This window comes from Paramormyrops kingsleyae, chromosome 3 (assembly GCF_048594095.1).
Source record: "Paramormyrops kingsleyae isolate MSU_618 chromosome 3, PKINGS_0.4, whole genome shotgun sequence".
Lineage (NCBI taxonomy): Eukaryota > Metazoa > Chordata > Actinopteri > Osteoglossiformes > Mormyridae > Paramormyrops > Paramormyrops kingsleyae.
In genome coordinates this window covers 33,708,638-33,731,634 of record NC_132799.1, presented here as the reverse complement: position 1 = coordinate 33,731,634, position 22,997 = coordinate 33,708,638, and the positions used below count along the sequence as shown (strand labels likewise).

At 40.1% G+C, this 22,997-nt stretch overlaps 1 long non-coding RNA gene and 1 gene segment (V, D, J or C); both read right to left on the bottom strand.

The window, feature by feature from the left end:
• Positions 1 to 12,125: 12,125 nt before the first annotated feature.
• LOC140588146 (Ig kappa chain V region 3368-like) lies at positions 12,126 to 12,662 on the bottom strand. The segment is given in 2 exon segments: positions 12,126 to 12,436; positions 12,614 to 12,662. Coding segments are annotated over 2 exon segments (360 nt in total).
• Positions 12,663 to 14,362: 1,700 nt separating this feature from the next.
• LOC140588254 (uncharacterized) lies at positions 14,363 to 20,759 on the bottom strand. Of its 2 annotated transcripts, none has more exons than XR_011989617.1 (3): positions 20,631 to 20,759; positions 19,993 to 20,455; positions 14,363 to 14,824 (listed from the first exon to the last, which is right to left on the bottom strand). It is a non-coding gene; the product is annotated as an uncharacterized lncRNA (long non-coding RNA). The 2 variants fall into 2 exon arrangements; XR_011989616.1 differs by lacking the exon at positions 14,363 to 14,824 and adding an exon at positions 19,558 to 19,666.
• Between the last annotated feature and the right edge of the window lie 2,238 nt (positions 20,760 to 22,997).

Sequence of the window (22,997 nt, the reverse complement as noted above, 5' to 3'; positions counted from 1 at the left end):
ATTACTGCAATGCACTTCATTCTGGGGTGAGTCAGTCCTCCATTTCTCGACTGCAGCTTGTTCAAAATGCTGCCGCACGTCTTTTAACTGGCACTTGCAAATATGAGCATGTCACCCCGGTTCTAAGTTGTCTTCACTGGCTGCCTGTGCATTTTAGGATCCAATTTAAATTGCTTTTATTTGTTTATAAGTATCTGCCTGGTGTTGCCCCTCTGTACCTCTCTGAGCTCCTCCATCCATATACACCTTCTCGGTCTTTCAGGTCGGCTGACCAGCTCCTTCTGAGTGTGCCTAGGACTAGTCGGAAGCTCAGAGGGGATCGGGCTTTTGCTTTGGTAGCACCTAAATTGTGGAATGAGCTGCCTTTATACGTCAGACAAGCATCCTCTCCATCTGTTTTTAAATCACTTCTCAAAACACGTTTGTTCACTTTGGCCTTTGGTACAGCATAACATGTTGACATTTTTAATTTGTTTTTTTTTATTTTATTTTTCATTTTTATTTAATTTTAATTTTAATTTATTTATTTTAAATTTTAATGTATTTTAGATGTGATTTTAAGTTTATTTTTGGCATTTATTCTTATTCTGATACACTTGTAGCACTTTGGTCAACTTCGTTTTGTTCCATCCAGTATATATTATGGGAAATATTTATTGGAAAAAATATTTTTTAAAACATGTTAAAAATAGCTATTTAAATGCTGATCAGCTGTAGAGTGAGTGCTAGCTAAATGTTGCTCACTCAAAGAGCTAGAAATATTCTACCCTGTTAAGTTCCACCCTGTTAGGCTATGTATGGGATACCTGTATGCAGCCTACTGAGTAGAAATTGTACAAGAATATTTATTATTTTCATTAAAATGACTTATTATAGATTTATTATTTGAGTGTATTTCTTGTGTATGATAATGAATAATAATGATATAATCAAAAAGTATTATTTTATGAGAGTATTTCTTAATTATTTATGTTACTACAGTGGTATTATTATTATTATTACTATTATTATTAGTTGTAGTAGTTGTTATTGTTGTTGTGATCTACTTGTTAAGAGACCTACTCGGTTCCACCCTGTTATATTCTATTCCACCCTGTTAGGCAATGGTTAAAAAAATATTCTAATCACAACAGTAAGTGTTTGGTATATTTGTATATTGTTTTGTTAAATGAGGTACATATAATGCATCTACATATACTTTTATTTCTAACGAATAAAATTCCTCATACAAGATGTAACGTATAGGCAAGTAGGCAAACGGGGAAGCTGGCGAGTAAGCCGGGAATTCTCAAAAAAGGGGGTTAATTCTGGGCAGACAAGCAGACGAACAGCAAACATCATGACAATACAATGACAGAACTGGGATAATACTGACCGAGACATGGACTAAATACTAACGACAGGCTGAACTGAACAAGCAACAGGTGATCACAGGCATGGCACACACGAGGATCGGACGGAGCTGGGCGTGACACAAGACAACAAAATGGGGACAAAAAAATGCACAGATTCCATTATTCTGACATTGTACTCTTCATAAAATTAAAATTGTTAATGCTACAAGAATGAAACTTTTATCATAGCAAAAGGGACACATTGTATCCCAGAAAAGTTCAGTATTGTTTGACTTGTACATTATTTAAACTCTGTGATTACCATGTACATGTCCCTAACAGGGTGGAAAACGTCTGGAGAAATATATACAAAAAACATCCCATAACTATAATATTTTCAACCCCTGAGCTTGGCAAACATGCATTCCTCATAGCTAAGTATGGTATAGTCCTGACAAAATGTTTAAAGCATAAAATACAATCATTCCAATTTTCAGAAAACAGACAGCCAAATATGTGGTCCAAAACAGGAATCACCCAGATATAGTACAGCATGTCATTCTTTTTCTAATTAAGAGTTTGATGATTATTTCCCTAATGGAATTATTTATAGTTACATGTGGCATCATCTTTGCCTGCAATGTATTTCCTTTTGGTTCGTTAAAAGCAAGATTAACTACGAACTTGTTTTGACGTTAATTATAATCGTTTGAAAAGTGCGCCATCTAGTGAAAGACATTTCACTATGTGATTTGTTCCAAGCTTAGCCGTGATCAGAATGCATCAGGGATTGGACTGCATTAATTAACGATTGGCATCCACTGTACATGGGATAGAGTGAAATACGGATAACACAGAACTCAGTAGTGAAAAACATTTTTTTCCAGTTTAGCTTAGTATTAATTACTGGTTTACTAACTGTAAATTGTACTGATTTACACTTTTGTTTGTACCGTATATTTTGAATCTGTATTATTTTGAAATTTATGTTCTTGATTGGTTGCATGCAGTGATACTGGCAAAAAAAATACAATAAATGTAGGGGTACCTGGCAAAGGGAATTCTGATTGTGATTAAACCTAAAACCACGGTGTCCCAGCTTCAAACAACAATAACAAAAATAACTATTACATTATATTATATTATTTTATTATAGTAGACTAACAAACATATATGAAGGACAATCCATTGAACCATTAAATATTCAATAAGAGGACAAGTCCGTAGATGGTGTGTCTGTAAAGGAAGACGTAACTCATCAGTTTGATCATTCTAGAACACAATTATTATAAAGCTGATACATGTTATGTTACTCTGTCTCAAGATATATCATGTTTAAAGAGTTCAATTAACTTCTGTGTACATTGCAAAGATGAATAAAATTGGACAGATAAACCAGTAATAAATATTCAGATTTATAAAAGTATTTTTTCATCATAGAAACTATAGAACAGATAAATGCTAAAAAGTATGCGCAATAGCACAATAAATTAAAGGATGAAACTATTTCCTAATGAAAATGAACAAATAAAAATAAATAAAATGAATAAATAAGCACCTACCATCCAGTACAGGGTCTCAGGATATAAAGGACCATTAGAATCCAGTAAATTACAGTCCGGATCTATTTTGAGCAATCTGCCAATATTGGTAGTTGTTTTCCTAGACTGAGCGTATGCACAGCTGAGTGAGGTTTTTGTACTGGCCTGTGTCACTGTGTGTACGGCAAGCTAGCATGCTGCTGACAGTAATAATCTCCTGCATCTTCAGCCTGCACTCCACTGATTTTCAGCCTGAAATTTGTGCCATCACGGCTATCGGAGAAACGGCCTGGAACCCCAGACACCTTGTTACCCACTGAGGAGAAGAGAAGTTTGGGACTTTCTCCAGGTTTCTGCTGATACCAGGCTAAGCTGCTCGTAAGTGAAGAGCTGCTGGATTGGCAGTTCAGAGTGACAGTGCCTCCTACAGTGACTGATTCCACTGCAGGACTCTGAGTCAGGATGATCTGAGCCCCGGAGCCTGCAATTAAAGCATGAGAATCATCTTTTTTATCATAACAAATATCTCTTCACAATAATAAAGTTTGGTGTAAATGTTTAGAGATTTAAACGATAGCGTAGAAATAAAGGACAATGAGTTAGAATGAGTTCTTAAAGGAGAGACATTGTATCTCTGTCACACTGAGGACACTCACCTTGAACAGACAGGGCCAGTGTCCAGAGGAACAGTCCCAGTAAAGCCATCATGTCTGTGCACCAGTGACTGTGAAATGACTCGAATGTCCCTCTTTAATCCTCTCTGAAGTTTCCACAGCTGCTCTTTAATGCAGTCAGGCAGCACAAACTTGCAAATCTACTTCCTGTATGTAACCACTCTACCAAGCAGGAAAACCGAGAACTGAGAATACCAGTAGGACTAAAGAGCATCTATCATTGTAGCTATTGAACCGTTTACTATCAATTATTAAAGACATCCATCCATCCATCCCCCATTTATCTGTCAACCATACATCTGGTACAGGTTGCCTACAGCTTATTCTGGAAAGGACAAGGCACAAGACCAGGGACAGCCTGAACGGAAGCTAATCCACTGTAGGAGAGACACCCACACGAGTGTCAGCTATTTAGTAATGCAGCAAGCTGTTGTAAGTTTTTGAAAATTATAAAAATTAAAAACATGACATGACAATCAAATTGCTAGTTTATCACTTTGTCACTCTCCATTGTAAGTGACTCTCTTAGGCTAAGAGGTTGACAAATTACTTTATATCATTATGCTTAATGCTCATTCCTGAGATTGGTATCCATTAGTGTAAAAATATCCATAAACACCAGGAATTGGGGATTATCCATTGTATATTCTCCCTCCAACGTGTCTGAGAGATGTGACTTTATGTGTATCCCACATGTACTATACATCAACACATGGGGAGGGGAAGAGAGTGGTCCCAGTCCGTAAGAGGGGAAGAGAGTGGTCCCAGTCCGTAAGAGGGGAAGAGAGTGGTCCCCGTCCGTAAGAGGGGAAGAGAGTGGTCCCCGTCCGTAAGAGGGGAAGAGAGTGGTCCCCGTCCCTAAGAGGGGAAGAGAGTGGTCCCTGCCCGTAAGACGGGAACAGAGTGGTCCCTGTCCGTAAGAGGGGAAGAGCGTGGTCCCTGTCCGTAAGAGGGGAAGAGAGTGGTCCCTGTCCGTAAGAGGGGAAGAGAGTGGTCCCTGTCCGTAAGAGAAGAAGCCATGGGACCGTCTCCCAAGACAGTGCAGGCTGCCCACCAGCTGTGGCAGAGGAGCAGTGAGGACCTGATGGTGCAGCTGCAGAACCAGCTCAAAAGCCTCCTGAGCTCTTATCAGGACATCATCTCTGCCAGGGACAAAGGCTGCTGCCCCACCTCACTCATGCAGCACAGCATCGACATGGGAGGGGCCCTGCCCATCTGCCTGTGACCTCATCGACAAGGACTAGAGCAGTGGATCAAAAAGAAGCTGCAGCGATAGGAGCGATCAAGCCTTCTGACAGCCCATGGGCATAACCCGCAGTCCTCGTCAGGAAGAAAGATGTCCTGGCATTTGTGTGTCGACTACTGGAGGCTAAACCCTGTCACTCAGAAGGACTCCTACCTGCTGCCACGAATTGATGACGAGCTGGATTTCCGGGACAACATGGTTCAACTTCTTGTACCTCTGGATTGGGAACTGGCAGGTCAAATTGGCCTGCCCCCCACCCGCTCATTTGGGATCCATTTCATTCCCTGTTGAAACAGCAGCTCCTGTTCATACATCCTTAGTGTTTGCTGTCCGTCCTGTTCCTTCCCCATTCGGTTCTCCCTGATAAAAAGACCTTATTTTCCCCAAAGAAAGATCCCATCTGCTGCCCATGCAGCCCTATGCAATGTGGTTCCGTCCGCTGTCTCATCCTATCGATGTGAATAAACAAGTGAGGTTTCAGGATGGTTACCTGCATAAGATTTTTAGTAACCAAATGCTAAGAAGTATATGGTTGAATTACAGGTGAGCAGGAGAGATGAGCAATGAAAAGAAATGAAGACAAAAGCTTGGTTTGGAGAAACATAGGGCCCTTTTAATGTCTTAAAAAACAATACAGAATTCACACTCCTGCATTGTATCTGTCTCAGCCACAGCCTGAACCTCTTATACCTTTAACATGCACTCAGTCTCTCTCATGGTGGGACACTTTTCACATGGGCAATCAGCTGCACAGGATTATGGGTAGCATTATGTCTACATTTCGTCATGCAACTGGCCATGTGTCAGGGTAGATATTCAGGTCTAATGTTGCCTTGTGTCAGAATCTAGTGTGGCCCTAGAAGATGCTAGTGTGGCCCTATCAGATCATCTAGGAAATACCTGCTAATCTACAGTGGGTGGCTCACTCACAGTTTTCCTCACTGACAGTAACCCTCACTCACCTAATCATTCCTTTAAAAATGTATTTCATTTTCACAGAAGTGTCTCATCACCAATGAAGAAACAAGCACATGCATACGCTTAACTGAAAATAGTACATGAAATACTGCAGGATTTTTAAACCACTTTAGCTCAGTAATTAGTAATGAGGCCTCCCAGGCTGTGGGGTCTGTTTCTGACTGCAGCTCTCAGTGTGTGCAGTTTGCATGTTCTCTCTGGGCCCACATGGGTCTCCTCTGGGTCCTTCCTCCTGCAGTCCAAAAACATGTACGAAGCTGAACTGGTGTCTCTAAATTGCTCTTAGTGAGTGTCTGTGCACTGCTATGGAGTGACATTTTCCAGGGATCCTGGCCACATGTCCTGTATTTCCTGGGATAGGCACCCAGCTCACTTCAACCCTGCACTGGAGACATGGTTATGAATTAATGAATTAACCTACATCTTAGTAAGAGCACCGAAAGCCATTATTATAAATGTCTTTAAAGCAAAAAACAAATTAAAACTTAAGACCATCATTTTTGAGTAGCAGACTGCTCATGGAAAGTGCATTGAAGGGTAAATGATGGTAAATGACAATTGTGTTTATAGATTTACAGCAGTTTAGTGTATATTAACAATGGATGCACAATGACAGGGATATCTAATTGTGATTATATAGGACGTTTTCAATAGAATTGTCTTTTTAATTATGATTCTGATTATTATTCGACTAACTGAATAATTTATGCATTTTGCGTTTTATGTCATTTTCTTTACCAGCAGTGTATTTCATTTTGGTTATACTTTATGAAGTGAATATTTACTAAAAGCATGATTAACTACTAACTTGATTTGACATTAATCATAATCGTTTGAAAAGTGCGCCATCTAGTGAAAAAAATGGTGATTGAGCATTCCCCATGATTTTTTACAAGCTTAGATAGCCAGTGCCCAAGGGACCAAGTCAAATGCGTGTAACACACTTATCAACTCAATAATGATGAACACGTTATTTTCAGTTTAGTTCAGTAGTAAATACTGATTTACCGACAGTAATCTTAACTGATTTTAACATTTATGTATATTTTAAAACTGTTTAATCGTCATTGTAATATATTGGTATATATGTAACAGGACGACCGATGTTGTTTTCAAGGCTTTTAATGAACACTTGCTCGTGCCTACCTTGTGCCTGTGTTAACACTGAGCCATACGCTCTGGAACTGCCGCGTTACGTCATCACGTACGAATGCCCGCATGGCTCAAACCCTATTACATTACATCCCCCTTTTTAACAGGTTTTTTTTTTTTTTTTTTAAATGAAAGAGTTACAGCACATTCAACTTGTGTATGTCTCTGAACCAATTATTCAAAGAAATAACTTCTGTACAAACAACCTGTAATTCGTCAGTTACTGTACTTACTGCAACGTAAACATGCATTATCAATAAACACAAATTCAACAACAATCTTGGTCATGTGACCTACTCTCTGTATCTTACTGGTGGTCTAATCTGTCTACCGTGTCTAGTTTGATAGGTGTATGTTTCAGTTTGTTCAACAGGTGTTCTGTCTTGCTTTGTCTCATCTGTGCTCTCAGTAGACTGTGTTTTGTCCTTTTGTGTGTTGTCTGTGACACAGTCTTTCATCTCCACGTCCATCTTTCCGCAGGTGTCTTGTTCTTCTGTTGATGTAATGACATTTCCATTTGTTTTCCGCAGATACTTTCTGTTCCTCCTGTACAGTCTCCCGTCTGGTGTGTGTACCACAAAAGATCGTGGTTGTTCATGCTTGTGCAGGACAACCGCAGGCTCCCATCTCTCTCCTCTTTGCATCCGGACTCTCTCTCCTGCTCGTAATTCTGGCAGCTCCCGTGTTTGCCTGTCAAAGTAATGTTTCTGTTTCATCTGCTTCTCTCTCAGGCGTTCTCGCACTTGAACAGTTCCTTCAGGAGTAAGCAACATGTTTGAGGTAGGTAGCTTTCCTTTCAGCCGCCGTCCCATGAGCAACTGTGCTGGAGATAATCCTACACCTTCCAATGGTGTATTACGATATTCCAGCAGGGACAGGTAGGGGTCGCCATTCTGGCCTTCGGATTTCTTCAATAGACTTTTAATAGTCTGTATCATCCTCTCAGCCTGACCATTTGATTGAGCATGACCAGGACTGGATGTATTGTGCCTGAATTCCCAACTCTTTGCAAAGTCTTTGAATTCTGAACTGGCATACTGCGGACCATTGTCAGAAATGACAACATCTGGAATGCCATGTCTTGCAAATACTGATTTCAGTGCTACTATGACATCAATACTGGTGGTACTTGACAGTTTGACTATTTCTGGAAATTTTGAAAAGTAATCCACACACAGTAGAAACTCACTCCCTCTGTAAAGAAAGAGGTCTGTACCTACTTTCTGCCACGGTCTGTCTGGTATCGGACAAAGTACTAATGGCTCTCTCGGGTTACTGTTTCTGTTTTCATTGCAAATGACACACTGAGAGACCATCTCCTCAATGTGTGTACACATTTTTGGCCAATAGAGCACGTCTCTGGCTCTTTCTTTACACTTTACAATTCCCAAGTGTGACTCGTGGATCTTGTTCAGCATTTCATTCCTCAACTGACTTGGAACAATGACTTTGGCTGCTTTAAACATCAGTCCAGACATGTGTGTGATTTCTTCCTTAAATGTCCAGTAGGGCTGAATGACTTTCGGAACAGCACTTCTTTCATCTGGCCACCCTTTCAGTGTAATGTCCTTCAACTGCTGTAGCTCAGGATCTTCTGCTGTAGCTTTTATAAACTTCTGCAGTTTCTCATCTGACATTGGAAGCTGAGATGTAACTGTGTTCACCTCCAAGTCTGTTCCCAACAGATCTTCTTTCTGCTCATTTAGGAATGCTCGACTTAAAGTGTCTGCTATATGCAGCTGTTTGCCTGGCATATAGGTAACGTTAAGGCTATATTTTTGTAGCCGCAGCAGCATCCTCTGCAGCCTCATTGGAGCTTGGTGCAGAGGCTTTTTAAAGATGCTTTCCAACGGCTTGTGGTCAACTTTCAACCTGAATGTTTTTCCCATAAACATACTGGTGAAATTTCTCACAGCCGTAGACTATGGCTAGCAACTCCTTCTCGATCTGTGCATACCTGCGCTGACAGTCAGTGAGGGCTCTAGAGCCATAAGCAACTGGCTGTCCATCCTGTAGTATGACTGCTCCCAGACCCTCCGAGCTTGCATCAACTGACAAGGTGACTGGCTTGTTGACATCATAAAACTTTAAGGTCGGGGCATTTGTGACTAATTGTTTGAGTTGTTCAAAACTTTTCTGCTGTATTTCTTCCCAACACCACTCTGTACTTCCCTCCAGCAGCTTTCTTAATGGAGCGCTGATGCTTGAGAGGTTAGGTATGAATTTGCTGAGATACTGGATCATTCCCAGGAATCTCAGTAGCTCCTGTTTGGTCTGAGGTGAGGGAAGCTGTGTCACTGACTTCACTTTCTCCTCATCTGGTCTGAGTCCACTTGAACTGAGTATATGTCCAATATATTTGATTTCTGTTGTCCTGATATAGCACTTGCTTTTGTTCAGTTTTAGATTGTATTCTCTTGCTCTGTCTAACAACCTTCTCAGTCTCTTGTCATGCTCCTCCTTGGATTCTCCCCACACCAGCAAGTCATCAACAATGTTGACCACGCCATCCAGGTCCTCAATCATCTGTGCCACTAACCTCTGAAACACCTCTGGTGCTGATGATATTCCGAAGGGTAGCCGCAGGAACCTGTATCTTCCTATGGGTGTGTTAAATGTGCAGAGCTTTGAGCTTTTCTCATCCAATTTTATTTGCCAAAACCCTTGGTTTGCATCTAGTACTGAAAAGTACTTTGCTCTTGGCATTCGTGAGACAACTTCCTCCACTGTCAGCAGTGGATAGTGTTCTCGCTTAATTGCTTGATTTAGATCTTTTGGATCCATACAAATGCGAATTTTCTGTGGTTTGACCACAGTTACCATGCTGCTCACCCATTCTGTGGGTTCTGTTTGTCTTGTAATTACACCCATTTTTTCCATGTGCTGCAGTTCCTGTATTACTTGGTCCCTGATTGCTACGGGAATTCTCCTTGGAGCGTGCACAACAGGTGCTACTTTGTGGTCAATCTTAATGTGGTGCTCACCTGGTAAGCAACCCAATCCTTTAAAGAGATCTTCATATTCGTTAAGAATGTCACTTTCTTTCTCTACCTTGTGCATTCTCTTTATTAGGCTCAGATGTGCACATGTGTGTCCTCCCAGTATAGCTGGAACTTCTTCTTTCATGATTTCAAACTCTATTTCGTATTTTCTGTTTTTGTACTCACACTTTAGTGTTTTCTTACCCAATGGCGCTATCTTTTGGCCAAAGAATGCAACAAGTTTGCTTTGACTCACTCTGAGTCTGCCTGTAGTTGTGAGTGCTTTCAGAGTTTTAACTGACATTGCATTGCAGTCTGCCCCTGTATCTAGTTTAAAGTTTATCTCTTTACCATTTATTCTCAGCTTTTCAGTCCACATTTTTTTCACTGTTTCTTCCACTGGTATCTCAACCATTTCAGTGTGTTTCTCATGCTCCAAGTCGACTGTTCCAATAAACAAGTTCTCTTCAACCCCATTCTGCTCGACTGTATGGACCTTCTTTCCTTGTTAGCTCAGGTGTCCTCGTGATTTACACATCTTAGCAAAATGATTTTTCTTTAGGCAAACTCTACATGTTTGACCCACTGCAGGACATTTGTTTGTCATGTGTTTAAAACCACATCTGTTGCAGCGTATTTCCTTTTGTTCAGTCTTTTCTGGACCAGTCTTAGACCTGTTCTCTTTTGGCCTCACTGCTCTTATCCTGTTTACTACTGCCTCTTCGGTCAGTATTTTGACTTGGCTAGTTGTGATCTCGCTTGCACGGCAAATATCAATAGCCTTTTGTAATGTCAGATCCGCTTCTCTTAGCAGTCTGCCTCTCACTTGGTCGTTGGTTATACCACATACTATTCTGTCACGTACCAGGGAGTCATGCAAATATCCAAACTCACAGTCCGTAGCTTTGTTTTTTAGATCCGTGACATAAGCGTCAAAAGACTCCGTTGGATTCTGAGCTCGTGTGAAGAATAGATGCCTTATGTAGGGCAGGTTTTTTCTCGGTTCACAGTAATCCTGAAATTTCTTCTTCAGTACGTCTATTTTGTCTCTTTCGTCGTCCCCGAATTCAAACGTATTACATACTCTAATCGCTTCATCTCCCGCTACATGTAGAAAAGTTGCACACTGTACCTTCTGTGACTTTTCCGCGACGCCACTGGCAGTACAGAAGAGTTCGAAGCGCTGAATCCAATTCCTCCAATTCTCTGCGAGATTGCCTTGCAAACTCAAATTCGGTGGGGGCTGAAACTGCGCCATCTCTTCTTCCGCCTTTCACTTCTGACACCATGTAATATATTGGTATATATGTAACAGGACGACCGATGTTGTTTTCAAGGCTTTTAATGAACACTTGCTCGTGCCTACCTTGTGCCTGTGTTAACACTGAGCCATACGCTCTGGAACTGCCGCGTTACGTCATCACGTACGAATGCCCGCATGGCTCAAACCCTATTACATTACAGTCATGACCAGCTGCGGACATGTCGAGCAGGGAAGCACGGGAGTCCAAGATACGGGGAAACTCAGTTTATTGGGGAGAATACAGCGAACACGGGAAACATAGGCAGCAGCAACGTCAGTGACAGGACTGGGGAAACATACTCGAACGCGGACTGAAATACACAGGACTTAATGGAAATAAGAAACAACTGATAATCAGGATTTCACACGAGGTTAAAGAGGGGGCGTGGCACACAGGAGGATCGGACGAGCAGGGCGTGACATTATTCTTTTAATTTATGTTGTTTGTTGGATGCGTTCAATGATACTGGAAAAGAAATCCAGTATATGTAGGCAACACCTGACAAAGTGAATTTTGATTGTGATTAAACCTAAGTCACTGTATCACAGCTCCAAACATCAATAAGAAAAATAACTATCATAATAAGAAACATATATAAAGGAAAATCCACTGAAACATTAAGTAACTAATCAAAAGAGTAGTACGTGGATGACAAGAAAATGTGTTTCAAAACAAAGGAAGATGTAACTCGCTAGTTTGATCGTTCTAGGACACAACTATTATATACACAAAGCTGAAATTGAACAAAAAAGAAAATAAGCGCTCACCATCCAGGTCTCAGGTTATGAAGGAACACCAGAATCCAGTAAACAGTAGTCAGGATCTATTTTGAACAATCTGGCAATTTTGGTAGTTGTTTAAATTTCCTAGACTGAGCGTATGCACAGCTGAGTGAGGTTTTTGTACTGGCCTGTGTCACTGTGTGTACGGCAAGCTATCATGCTGCTGACAGTAATAATCTCCTGCATCTTCAGTCTGCACTCCACTGATTTTCAGCCTGTAATTTGTGCCATCACGGCTATCGGAGAAACGGCCTGGAACCCCAGACACCTTGTTACCCACGTAGTAGAAGAGAAGTTTGGGACTTTCTCCAGGTTTCTGCTGATACCAGGCTAAGTCGCTCCCAACTGAAGAGCTGCTGGATTGGCAGTTCAGAGTGACAGTTCCTCCTACAGTGACTGATTCCACTGCAGGACTCTGAGTCAGGATGATCTGAGCCCCAGAGCCTGCAATTAAAGCATGAGAATCATCTTTTATTTATCATAACAAATATCTCTTCACAATTATAAAGCTTTGTGTAAATATTTAGAGGTTAACACAATATCATAGAACTAAAGGCCAATGAGTTAGAATGAGTTCTTAAAGGAGAGACATTGTCTTGGTCTCATAGTGAGGACACTCACCTTGAACAGACAGGGCCAGTGTCCAGAGGAACAGTCCCAGTAAAGCCATTGTATCTGCGCACCAGTGACTCTAAACTGACTCGACTGTCCCTCTTTAATCCTCTCTGAAATTCACGCAGCTGCTGTTTAATGCAGTCAGGCAGCACAAACTTGCAAATCTACTTCCTGTTTGTAACCACTCTACCCAGCAGGAAAACCGAGAACTGAGAATACCAGTAGGACTAAAGAGCAACTATCATTGTAGCTATTGAACTATTTACTATCAGTTATTAAAGACATCCATCGATTCATCCATCCATCTGTCCATCCAACCATTTTGTACACCCACTTGCAGACATTCCACCTTAGTCATATTGATTTCGGGAAGGCGGATTAGGAGGTGGTGGTGGATGGGTGTGCTAGCTATGGTTGGGTGGTAATATGGTCGTACTGTATACCGCTTTATGTTCATTCAATAAGAGCCCCGCTTACCGTCGCTGAATAACGCAAAGACATATTTCTAGGACACTGTGCATTGTTCGCAAGGGTCAGGGAACTGCTGTGAATTTGCAGAAGAACTTCCAGGAAATGTGGGATATCTGCAGTATTAATCCGGAGCTTATTATTTAATTATATTTAATTCATGCAAAAAATTATCTTTTAAAATATTGCCTGTTTAATTAATGTGAACACTAAGTAGCACCAATCACCTAAGACAGTACAACTCATACTTTTTCACACACCAATAAACAAATGCAAACTGTGTGTTCAATTATTAACCTAAATATTGAACTAAATGATTCTAAACAATGCAACTCACTGCAAGTCCTTTTCTACAGTTTTCCAGAATTTAAGATAATATATTCTTCATTGATCCAAGGTGGAAATTCATTTGCATGTAGCACACAAATACAGACACATACTGCAAAAACAAAGTGCAAAGACACCACATGTAGTGTATACAGAATATGGTACAGGAATTAAGTATATAAAACGTACAGGTCATCTATGCACAATTAATTGAGTAAAAGTCAGGTGCTCTCTGCTTACTGGCATGTGTAATGGGTAGGGATGCGGCTGGCAGGAAGGAAGGAGGCATTGTAGTACCTGGTGTCAGCAGGTAGGAAGGATCCTCAGTAGAGCTTCTTGGCACACTGTGGTGGAATGAGCTGCTGGCCAGGAGAGCGCCCCCTGGAGGGCATGTCCAGAATTGGTCATGATACGCTCCAATTTTTCCAGCATCTGTTTCTCTGTAACTGCCCCCACTGGGTCCAGGGTCAGTCCTGTGATGGAGCTGGTCTCCTGATGGGTTTTGTCAGGTAGCAAAGTGCTGGCCACTGTGGCGGGGTAAGACATCCTCAGCTGCTTCCTACACACATCAAAGACCTGAACTTCTTCAGAAGGTAGAGTCTGTCCAGGTTTTTCTTGTACAGACAGCAACTGTGCATCTAAGAGGGAGCAGGCAGGAGGCACAATCTCTACTCACATATCTCAAAAATGTCTGATGCATATTTCATGTTCCTGATTTTTATATACAGTGGCAACAGGGGTGGCGACATTTCTACTAGCTCTGTAATGCCCCCCCCTTAGATCCAGTCCTGACTGTCATGCTGCACTTTGTATGCCATGTTACTCAACAAGGTTTGTATCAGACTCTGACCTAAAGTCTCTTTGGTGTAACAGCATAGACTCGGAGACGAGCCGCGGGCTCCTGGAGAAGGACGGCCTGTACAGCTGGAGCAGCAGCCTGAGCCTCACTGCGGACGAGTGGAAGAAGGCGGGCTCAGTGGTCTGTGTGGCCAATCAGGGCTGCCAGGCTGCTGTCACTCAAACGCTGAAGAGGGCCGACTGTTCAGATTAAATGAGCTCAGCGTCACTTGTGATGAGCAGCTGATTACTGTGTTTTTACTGTGCTGTGCTACACTCTTCCATGAACTACTTTTTAATGCATAAAGTATGAGTTTTACTACTATGTTATATTTTGTGTTGTGCTCAAGTGATGAAGTAAATACTTTTAAGAATATTCAAAATATTTGCCTCGTTTATTAGTACACAAAATCCTTATTCTTCAAGTATAAAGTACATTAATTTTAAATAATTGTGTGTGAAGGCACAGACGATTTTATGTAAAGGGGCCGCAGAGGACTCCCAGTGTGAGTTCCACTTTCCAGGGATCCCGGCCACAAGTCCTGTATTTCCTGGTACAGGCTCCCGGTTCACTTCAACCCTGCACTGGAGACATGGTTATGAATTAATGAATTAATCTACATCTTAGTAAGAGCACCGACAGCCATTATCACAAATGTCTTTAAACCACAAAACAAGTTAAAACTTAAGACCATCGTTTGAGAGAAACTGGCTGCTCCTGGAAAGTGCTTTGAAGGAATCATGCAATTTAATTGATGGTAAATTGATGGTAAATAACAATGCTGTGTATATATTCACTGGCAGCTGAGTGCACATTAACAATATACAGTATACATGGCGACAAGGATATTTAATTCTGATTACAGTGGTAAACTAATTTTTACAATAAGAAATAAAGGGAAAATGATTAATCCGTTCCCATGAAAAAAAATCCTATTGTTAATGGCATATTATACATTGATGGGGTTGTATAAAATAATGTAAACAATGCTTAATACTAAAATACATAAATACAAAAGCAATTAGATGAAATAAATGAAAAGAGAGTTATGGTGCGGGTTGTTCACTGAATGGTAGCACGTTGTGGGCAGTCTTTGTCTCGAGAGGTAAACAAGGGAAGCGCGCGGTGTCCTGACTCATTTTGACCCGTACAAGTTCTAGCACGCGAGTCATATTCCAAACAAAGGTCGCATACCAAGCAACATTTTTCGGGTCCAAACAGGACGTATACCAACTTGGACTTATTCCAAAGCAGATGTATACCAAAGGTACCACTGTCTAGATGGGTGATTCCTGTTTTGGGCCACATATTCATGTCCTCGTGTTTAACAGACTCTTATTCTTTTATAAAATTAGACAAATCTTTATAACAAATCTATTTTATTATGTGTTTAGGTGTTTTCTATTGCTCTAACAAAGATAAATTACTATTTTTATCTTTTTACATCTCTTTAAAGCACCATTTCTCTGGAATATGCGCTCATTTTAGCATGTCCCAGTAAATTAAAGTAAACTATAAAATTATAAAAACCAAAACTTATTCTTTATTATTTTGATAGACTAGGGTATACTACCTTTAGAGAAAGAAACAAATCTGGTAAAACTTATTTTGTTTTCTGTAATTATATAATATATTATATGTCCCCGGATTCATTTTCCACCCTGTGAGCCTCTAGTTTCTTGGCTCCCTAAAAAGATTACAAATGTATTCAGCCATTTTCACGAAGTGACATTTGTTTTTGGGGGGAAATTCAACTGGAAGACTAAGGTAAGCTTTAACTTTCACAGGAGGTGGTGGGTCACCTAAAGCCTTCAGGCTCACCTTATGACGCTGTTCCCCCTCGCTTTTTGAAAGAAGTTCTTTCTACTGTAGGCTCAACAATTTGAACCATTATAAAAGGCAGTCTTACCTCAGGGGTGGTACCTAAAAATTTCAAACATGCAGATGTGCAGCCACTTCTCAAAAAACCTGGGCTAGATGCCCAGACCTTTAGACCAATATCCAAGTTGCCTTTCTTATCTAAAGTTCTGGAAAAAATAGTATATAATCAGATAATTTCACACCTGAATGCACACAACGTCCAGGAGATTTTTCAATCTGGTTTTAAAGCAATGCACAGCACTGAATCAGCACTTTTAAGAGTTTTTAATGATATTCGTTTATCATGTGACTCCGGTGACAGTGTGGTTCTTATTTTACTCGATTTAAGTGCTGCATTTGATACTGTCGACCATGAGATTTTAATCTCGCGTTTGGAACATTGTGTTGGCATAACAGGTGTGGCTTTGAAATGGTTTAGGTCTTACTTAAAAGATCGAACCTTTTCGGTTCGTCTAGGTAACTGTGAGTCCTCCTGCTCTCCACTGTCTCATGGAGTCCCACAGGGTTCCATCTTGGGCCCAATTTTGTTCTCTCTTTATCTGCTCCCCCTGGGCTCAATCCTCAAGAGACATGGTGTCTCCTTTCACTGTTACGCAGATGACTGCCAGATCTATGTTCCCCTTAAAAGGAAGGATGGGCTGTCTGTGAACTCTCTGCAAACATGTTTGGAGGACATCAAATCTTGGATGGCGTTAAATTTTCTTTGTTTTAATGTTTCGAAGACTGAGGTGATGGTGTTTGGACCTGGTTCTGCTGGCAATCTCTCTGTCGATTTGAAAACTCTGAAATCATTCTGCAAACTTGAGATTGTAAATTTGGGTTTTAAAATGGATCCTGAATTAAAGCTTGAAAGCCAGATTCGGTCAGTGGTTAGATCTAGCTTCTTTCACCTGAGGCAGCTGGCCAAAATTAAACACTTTCTAGCACGACAGCACTTTGAAACAGTAATCCATGCCTTTGTAACCACTCGGCTGGATTACTGCAATGCACTTCATTCTGGGGTGAGTCAGTCCTCCATTTCTCGACTGCAGCTTGTTCAAAATGCTGCCGCACGTCTTTTAACTGGCACTTGCAAATATGAGCATGTCACCCCGGTTCTAAGTTGTCTTCACTGGCTGCCTGTGCATTTTAGGATCCAATTTAAATTGCTTTTATTTGTTTATAAGTATCTGCCTGGTGTTGCCCCTCTGTACCTCTCTGAGCTCCTCCATCCATATACACCTTCTCGGTCTTTCAGGTCGGCTGACCAGCTCCTTCTGAGTGTGCCTAGGACTAGTCGGAAGCTCAGAGGGGATCGGGCTTTTGCTTTGGTAGCACCTAAATTGTGGAATGAGCTGCCTTTATACGTCAGACAAGCATCCTCTCCATCTGTTTTTAAATCACTTCTCAAAACACGTTTGTTCACTTTGGCCTTTGGTACAGCATAACATGTTGACATTTTTAATTTGTTTTTTTTTATTTTATTTTTCATTTTTATTTAATTTTAATTTTAATTTATTTATTTTAAATTTTAATGTATTTTAGATGTGATTTTAAGTTTATTTTTGGCATTTATTCTTATTCTGATACACTTGTAGCACTTTGGTCAACTTCGTTTTGTTCCATCCAGTATATATTATGGGAAATATTTATTGGAAAAAATATTTTTTAAAACATGTTAAAAATAGCTATTTAAATGCTGATCAGCTGTAGAGTGAGTGCTAGCTAAATGTTGCTCACTCAAAGAGCTAGAAATATTCTACCCTGTTAAGTTCCACCCTGTTAGGCTATGTATGGGATACCTGTATGCAGCCTACTGAGTAGAAATTGTACAAGAATATTTATTATTTTCATTAAAATGACTTATTATAGATTTATTATTTGAGTGTATTTCTTGTGTATGATAATGAATAATAATGATATAATCAAAAAGTATTATTTTATGAGAGTATTTCTTAATTATTTATGTTACTACAGTGGTATTATTATTATTATTACTATTATTATTAGTTGTAGTAGTTGTTATTGTTGTTGTGATCTACTTGTTAAGAGACCTACTCGGTTCCACCCTGTTATATTCTATTCCACCCTGTTAGGCAATGGTTAAAAAAATATTCTAATCACAACAGTAAGTGTTTGGTATATTTGTATATTGTTTTGTTAAATGAGGTACATATAATGCATCTACATATACTTTTATTTCTAACGAATAAAATTCCTCATACAAGATGTAACGTATAGGCAAGTAGGCAAACGGGGAAGCTGGCGAGTAAGCCGGGAATTCTCAAAAAAGGGGGTTAATTCTGGGCAGACAAGCAGACGAACAGCAAACATCATGACAATACAATGACAGAACTGGGATAATACTGACCGAGACATGGACTAAATACTAACGACAGGCTGAACTGAACAAGCAACAGGTGATCACAGGCATGGCACACACGAGGATCGGACGGAGCTGGGCGTGACACAAGACAACAAAATGGGGACAAAAAAATGCACAGATTCCATTATTCTGACATTGTACTCTTCATAAAATTAAAATTGTTAATGCTACAAGAATGAAACTTTTATCATAGCAAAAGGGACACATTGTATCCCAGAAAAGTTCAGTATTGTTTGACTTGTACATTATTTAAACTCTGTGATTACCATGTACATGTCCCTAACAGGGTGGAAAACGTCTGGAGAAATATATACAAAAAACATCCCATAACTATAATATTTTCAACCCCTGAGCTTGGCAAACATGCATTCCTCATAGCTAAGTATGGTATAGTCCTGACAAAATGTTTAAAGCATAAAATACAATCATTCCAATTTTCAGAAAACAGACAGCCAAATATGTGGTCCAAAACAGGAATCACCCAGATATAGTACAGCATGTCATTCTTTTTCTAATTAAGAGTTTGATGATTATTTCCCTAATGGAATTATTTATAGTTACATGTGGCATCATCTTTGCCTGCAATGTATTTCCTTTTGGTTCGTTAAAAGCAAGATTAACTACGAACTTGTTTTGACGTTAATTATAATCGTTTGAAAAGTGCGCCATCTAGTGAAAGACATTTCACTATGTGATTTGTTCCAAGCTTAGCCGTGATCAGAATGAATCAGGGATTGGACTGCATTAATTAACGATTGGCATCCACTGTACAAGGGGTAGAGTGAAATACGGATAACACAGAACTCAGTAGTGAAAAACATTTTTTTCCAGTTTAGCTTAGTATTAATTACTGGTTTACTAACTGTAAATTGTACTGATTTACACTTTTGTTTGTACCGTATATTTTGAATCTGTATTATTTTGAAATTTATGTTCTTGATTGGTTGCATGCAGTGATACTGGCAAAAAAAATACAATAAATGTAGGGGTACCTGGCAAAGGGAATTCTGATTGTGATTAAACCTAAAACCACGGTGTCCCAGCTTCAAACAACAATAACAAAAATAACTATTACATTATATTATATTATTTTATTATAGTAGACTAACAAACATATATGAAGGACAATCCATTGAACCATTAAATATTCAATAAGAGGACAAGTCCGTAGATGGTGTGTCTGTAAAGGAAGACGTAACTCATCAGTTTGATCATTCTAGAACACAATTATTATAAAGCTGATACATGTTATGTTACTCTGTCTCAAGATATATCATGTTTAAAGAGTTCAATTAACTTCTGTGTACATTGCAAAGATGAATAAAATTGGACAGATAAACCAGTAATAAATATTCAGATTTATAAAAGTATTTTTTCATCATAGAAACTATAGAAGAGATAAATGCTAAAAGGTATGCTGCATAGCACAATAAATTAAAGGATGAAACCATTTCCTAATGAAAATGAACAAATAAAAATAAATTAAATAAATAAATAAGCACCTACCATCCAGTACAGGGTCTCGGGGTATAAAAGATCATCAGAATCCAGTAAAGTACTGTAGTCTGGATCTATCTTGAACAATCTGCTGATTTTGGTAGTTGTTTTCCTAGACTGAGCGTAAGCACAGCAAAGTGAGGTTTTTGTACTGGCCTGTGTCACTGTGTGTACGGAAAGCTATAATACTGCTGACAGTAATAATCTCCTGCATCTTCAGCCTGCACTCCACTGATTTTCAGCCTGAAATTTGTGCCATCACGGCTATCGGAGAAACGGCCTGGAACCCCAGACACCTTGTTACCCACTGAGGAGAAGAGAAGTCTGGGACTTTCTCCAGGTTTTTGCAGATACCAGGCTAAGCTGCTCTGAAATTCAGAGCTGCTGGATTGGCAGTTCAGAGTGACAGTGCTTCCTACAGTGACCGATTCCACTGCAGGACTCTGAGTCAGGATGATCTGAGCCCCAGAGCCTGCAATTAAAGCATGAGAATCATCTTTTTTATTATAACAAATATCTCTTCACAATAATAAAGCTTGGTGTAAATGTTTAGAGGTTAACACAATATCATAGAACTAAACAACAATGAGTTAGAATGAGTTCTTAAAGGAGAGACATTGTCTTGGTCTCATAGTGAGGACACTCACCTTGAACAGACAGGGCCAGTGTCCAGAGGAACAGTCCCAGTAAAGCCATCATGTCTGTGCACCAGTGACTGTGAAATGACTCGAATGTCCCTCTTTAATCCTCTCTGAAGTTTCCACAGCTGCTGTTTAATGCAGTCAGGCAGCACAAACTTGCAAATCTACTTCCTGTATGTAACCACTCTACCAAGCAGGAAAACCGAGAACTGAGAATACCAGTAGGACTAAAGAGCATCTATCATTGTAGCTATTGAACCGTTTACTATCAATTATTAAAGACATCCATCCATCCATCCCCCATTTATCTGTCAACCATATATCTGGTACAGGTTGCCTACAGCTTATTCTGGAAAGGACAAGGCACAAGACCAGGGACAGCCTGAACGGAAGCTAATCCACTGTAGGAGAGACACCCACACGAGTGTCAGCTATTTAGTAATGCAGCAAGCTGTTGTAAGTATTTGAAAATTATAAAAATTAAAAACATGACGTAACAATCAAATTGCTAGTTTATCAGTTTGTCACTCTCCATTGTAAGTGACTCTCTTAGGCTAAGAGGATGACAAATTACTTTATATCATTATGCTTAATGCCCATTCCTGAGATTGGTATCCATTAGTGTAAAAATATCCATAATCACCAGGGATCGGGGATCCATTGTACAATCTCCCTCCAATGTGTCTGAGAGATGTGACTTTATGTCTATCCCACATGTACTGTACACTAACACATCCATCCATCCATCCATCTTTGACACCTGCTTGTCCTATGCAGGGTCATGGGGATCCGGAGCCTCACCAAAGAAATCATTTAGTATTATATCAAAAAGGACAACACAGTGACTCTGTGGGTAACATTGTTGCCTCCCTTTTTCAGGGTTGGGGGTTCAAATCTGACCTGTAGCACTTGTATATTCTCCCTGTGTCATGTCAGTTCTGTCCTTTAAGTCACCCTTCCTTTTGGATGAAGTTACAATAATATTGAAATATATGTCATCCATCCATGTTCTAAATGGATATACAGAGAGGGGTTGCTGGGGCACTCTGGCTCCACCATGTGGTCATTTTAAACACACAGCAGTCTGGTTAAATGAATGGATCATTACTTGTCATTTTTGTCAAGGATACTGTATATATATATAGTTTTAAAATGTACTGTATGGCTATATTACACGTTATAAGAAACAGATGGCATGTCTGTTAATCATCAACTGCTTTCCTTCTCCTGAGTCCAGGCTTTCATGGAACTCAAAAAAGTCCAAACAGAGTCCAGCTCTTAATAGCCACTGTATTAGGTCCCCCTATATGGTACCAAGTAGAGCCGCCTTTTGTCCCCAGAACCATTTCAAGGCTTGTGCCTCTGCAGACGCCTTTCTGCACCCCACTGTTAAGCTGAGCTGCAATTTTGCAGCTTTGTTTGTTTTAAAGAGTTAGATTAGAAGGTGTCTGTTTGCAGAACTACAGAGCGCCGAATGTTCAGAGTAGATGAGCCCAGCGTCACCTGTGATGAGCAGCTGATTACTGTATTTTACTGTGCTGTGCTACACGCTTCTATGAAGTACTTTATAATGCAGAAAGTACGAGTTTTACTAATATCCTTTTATATATATAATATTTTTCTAATTTTGATTAGGTTGCTTCTGTGTCATGTCTTGTGTTGCACTCAATGATGAATGAAATGCATTTAAGAATATTAATAATATTTTCTGAGAAGCATGGCCGTTCTTTGCCTCATTTATGAGTACACAAAAGTTTTATTATTCTTTGTTTATAAACCATATTAATTTTAAATAATTGAATGTGAAAGCAAAGGCAATTTCTTGCAAAGGGACCGCAGAGGACTCCCAATGTGAGAGGGGGACAAGCCGGTCCTGGGAGGTGCAGTCAGGTGACACTTTGGTGGCTCTTTACTTCCACCTGCCCATCAATAATTAAAAAATGCAGCTGCTACTTCCATACCAGCTCAGAAAAAGAGCCCCTCCAAGTTTTCTATTATAGCATTGATGGGACATGAAAATAATCATTAAAGAATGGCCTCCACTGACTTTGACCCACCACAGAAAATAACTGCCTGTCCTGCTGTAATGGCTTTACATTGCTGTGGTCTGTTTTTGCCCTTCGTCTCTAGTGAGCGAGACGAAGCCTCAGGCCTCACAGCTCTGCCAGTCCTTCCTGAAACCCCTGACAGTCTGAGCTCTTCCTGCCCCCCACCTGTTCATTTGGGATCCATTTCAGTCCCTGTGGAAACAGCAGCTCCTGTTCATACGTCCTTAGTGTTTGCTGTCCATCCTGTTCCTTCCCCATTCGGTTCTCCCTGATAAAAAGACCTTATTTTCCCCAAAGAAAGATTCCATCTGCTGCCCATGCAGCC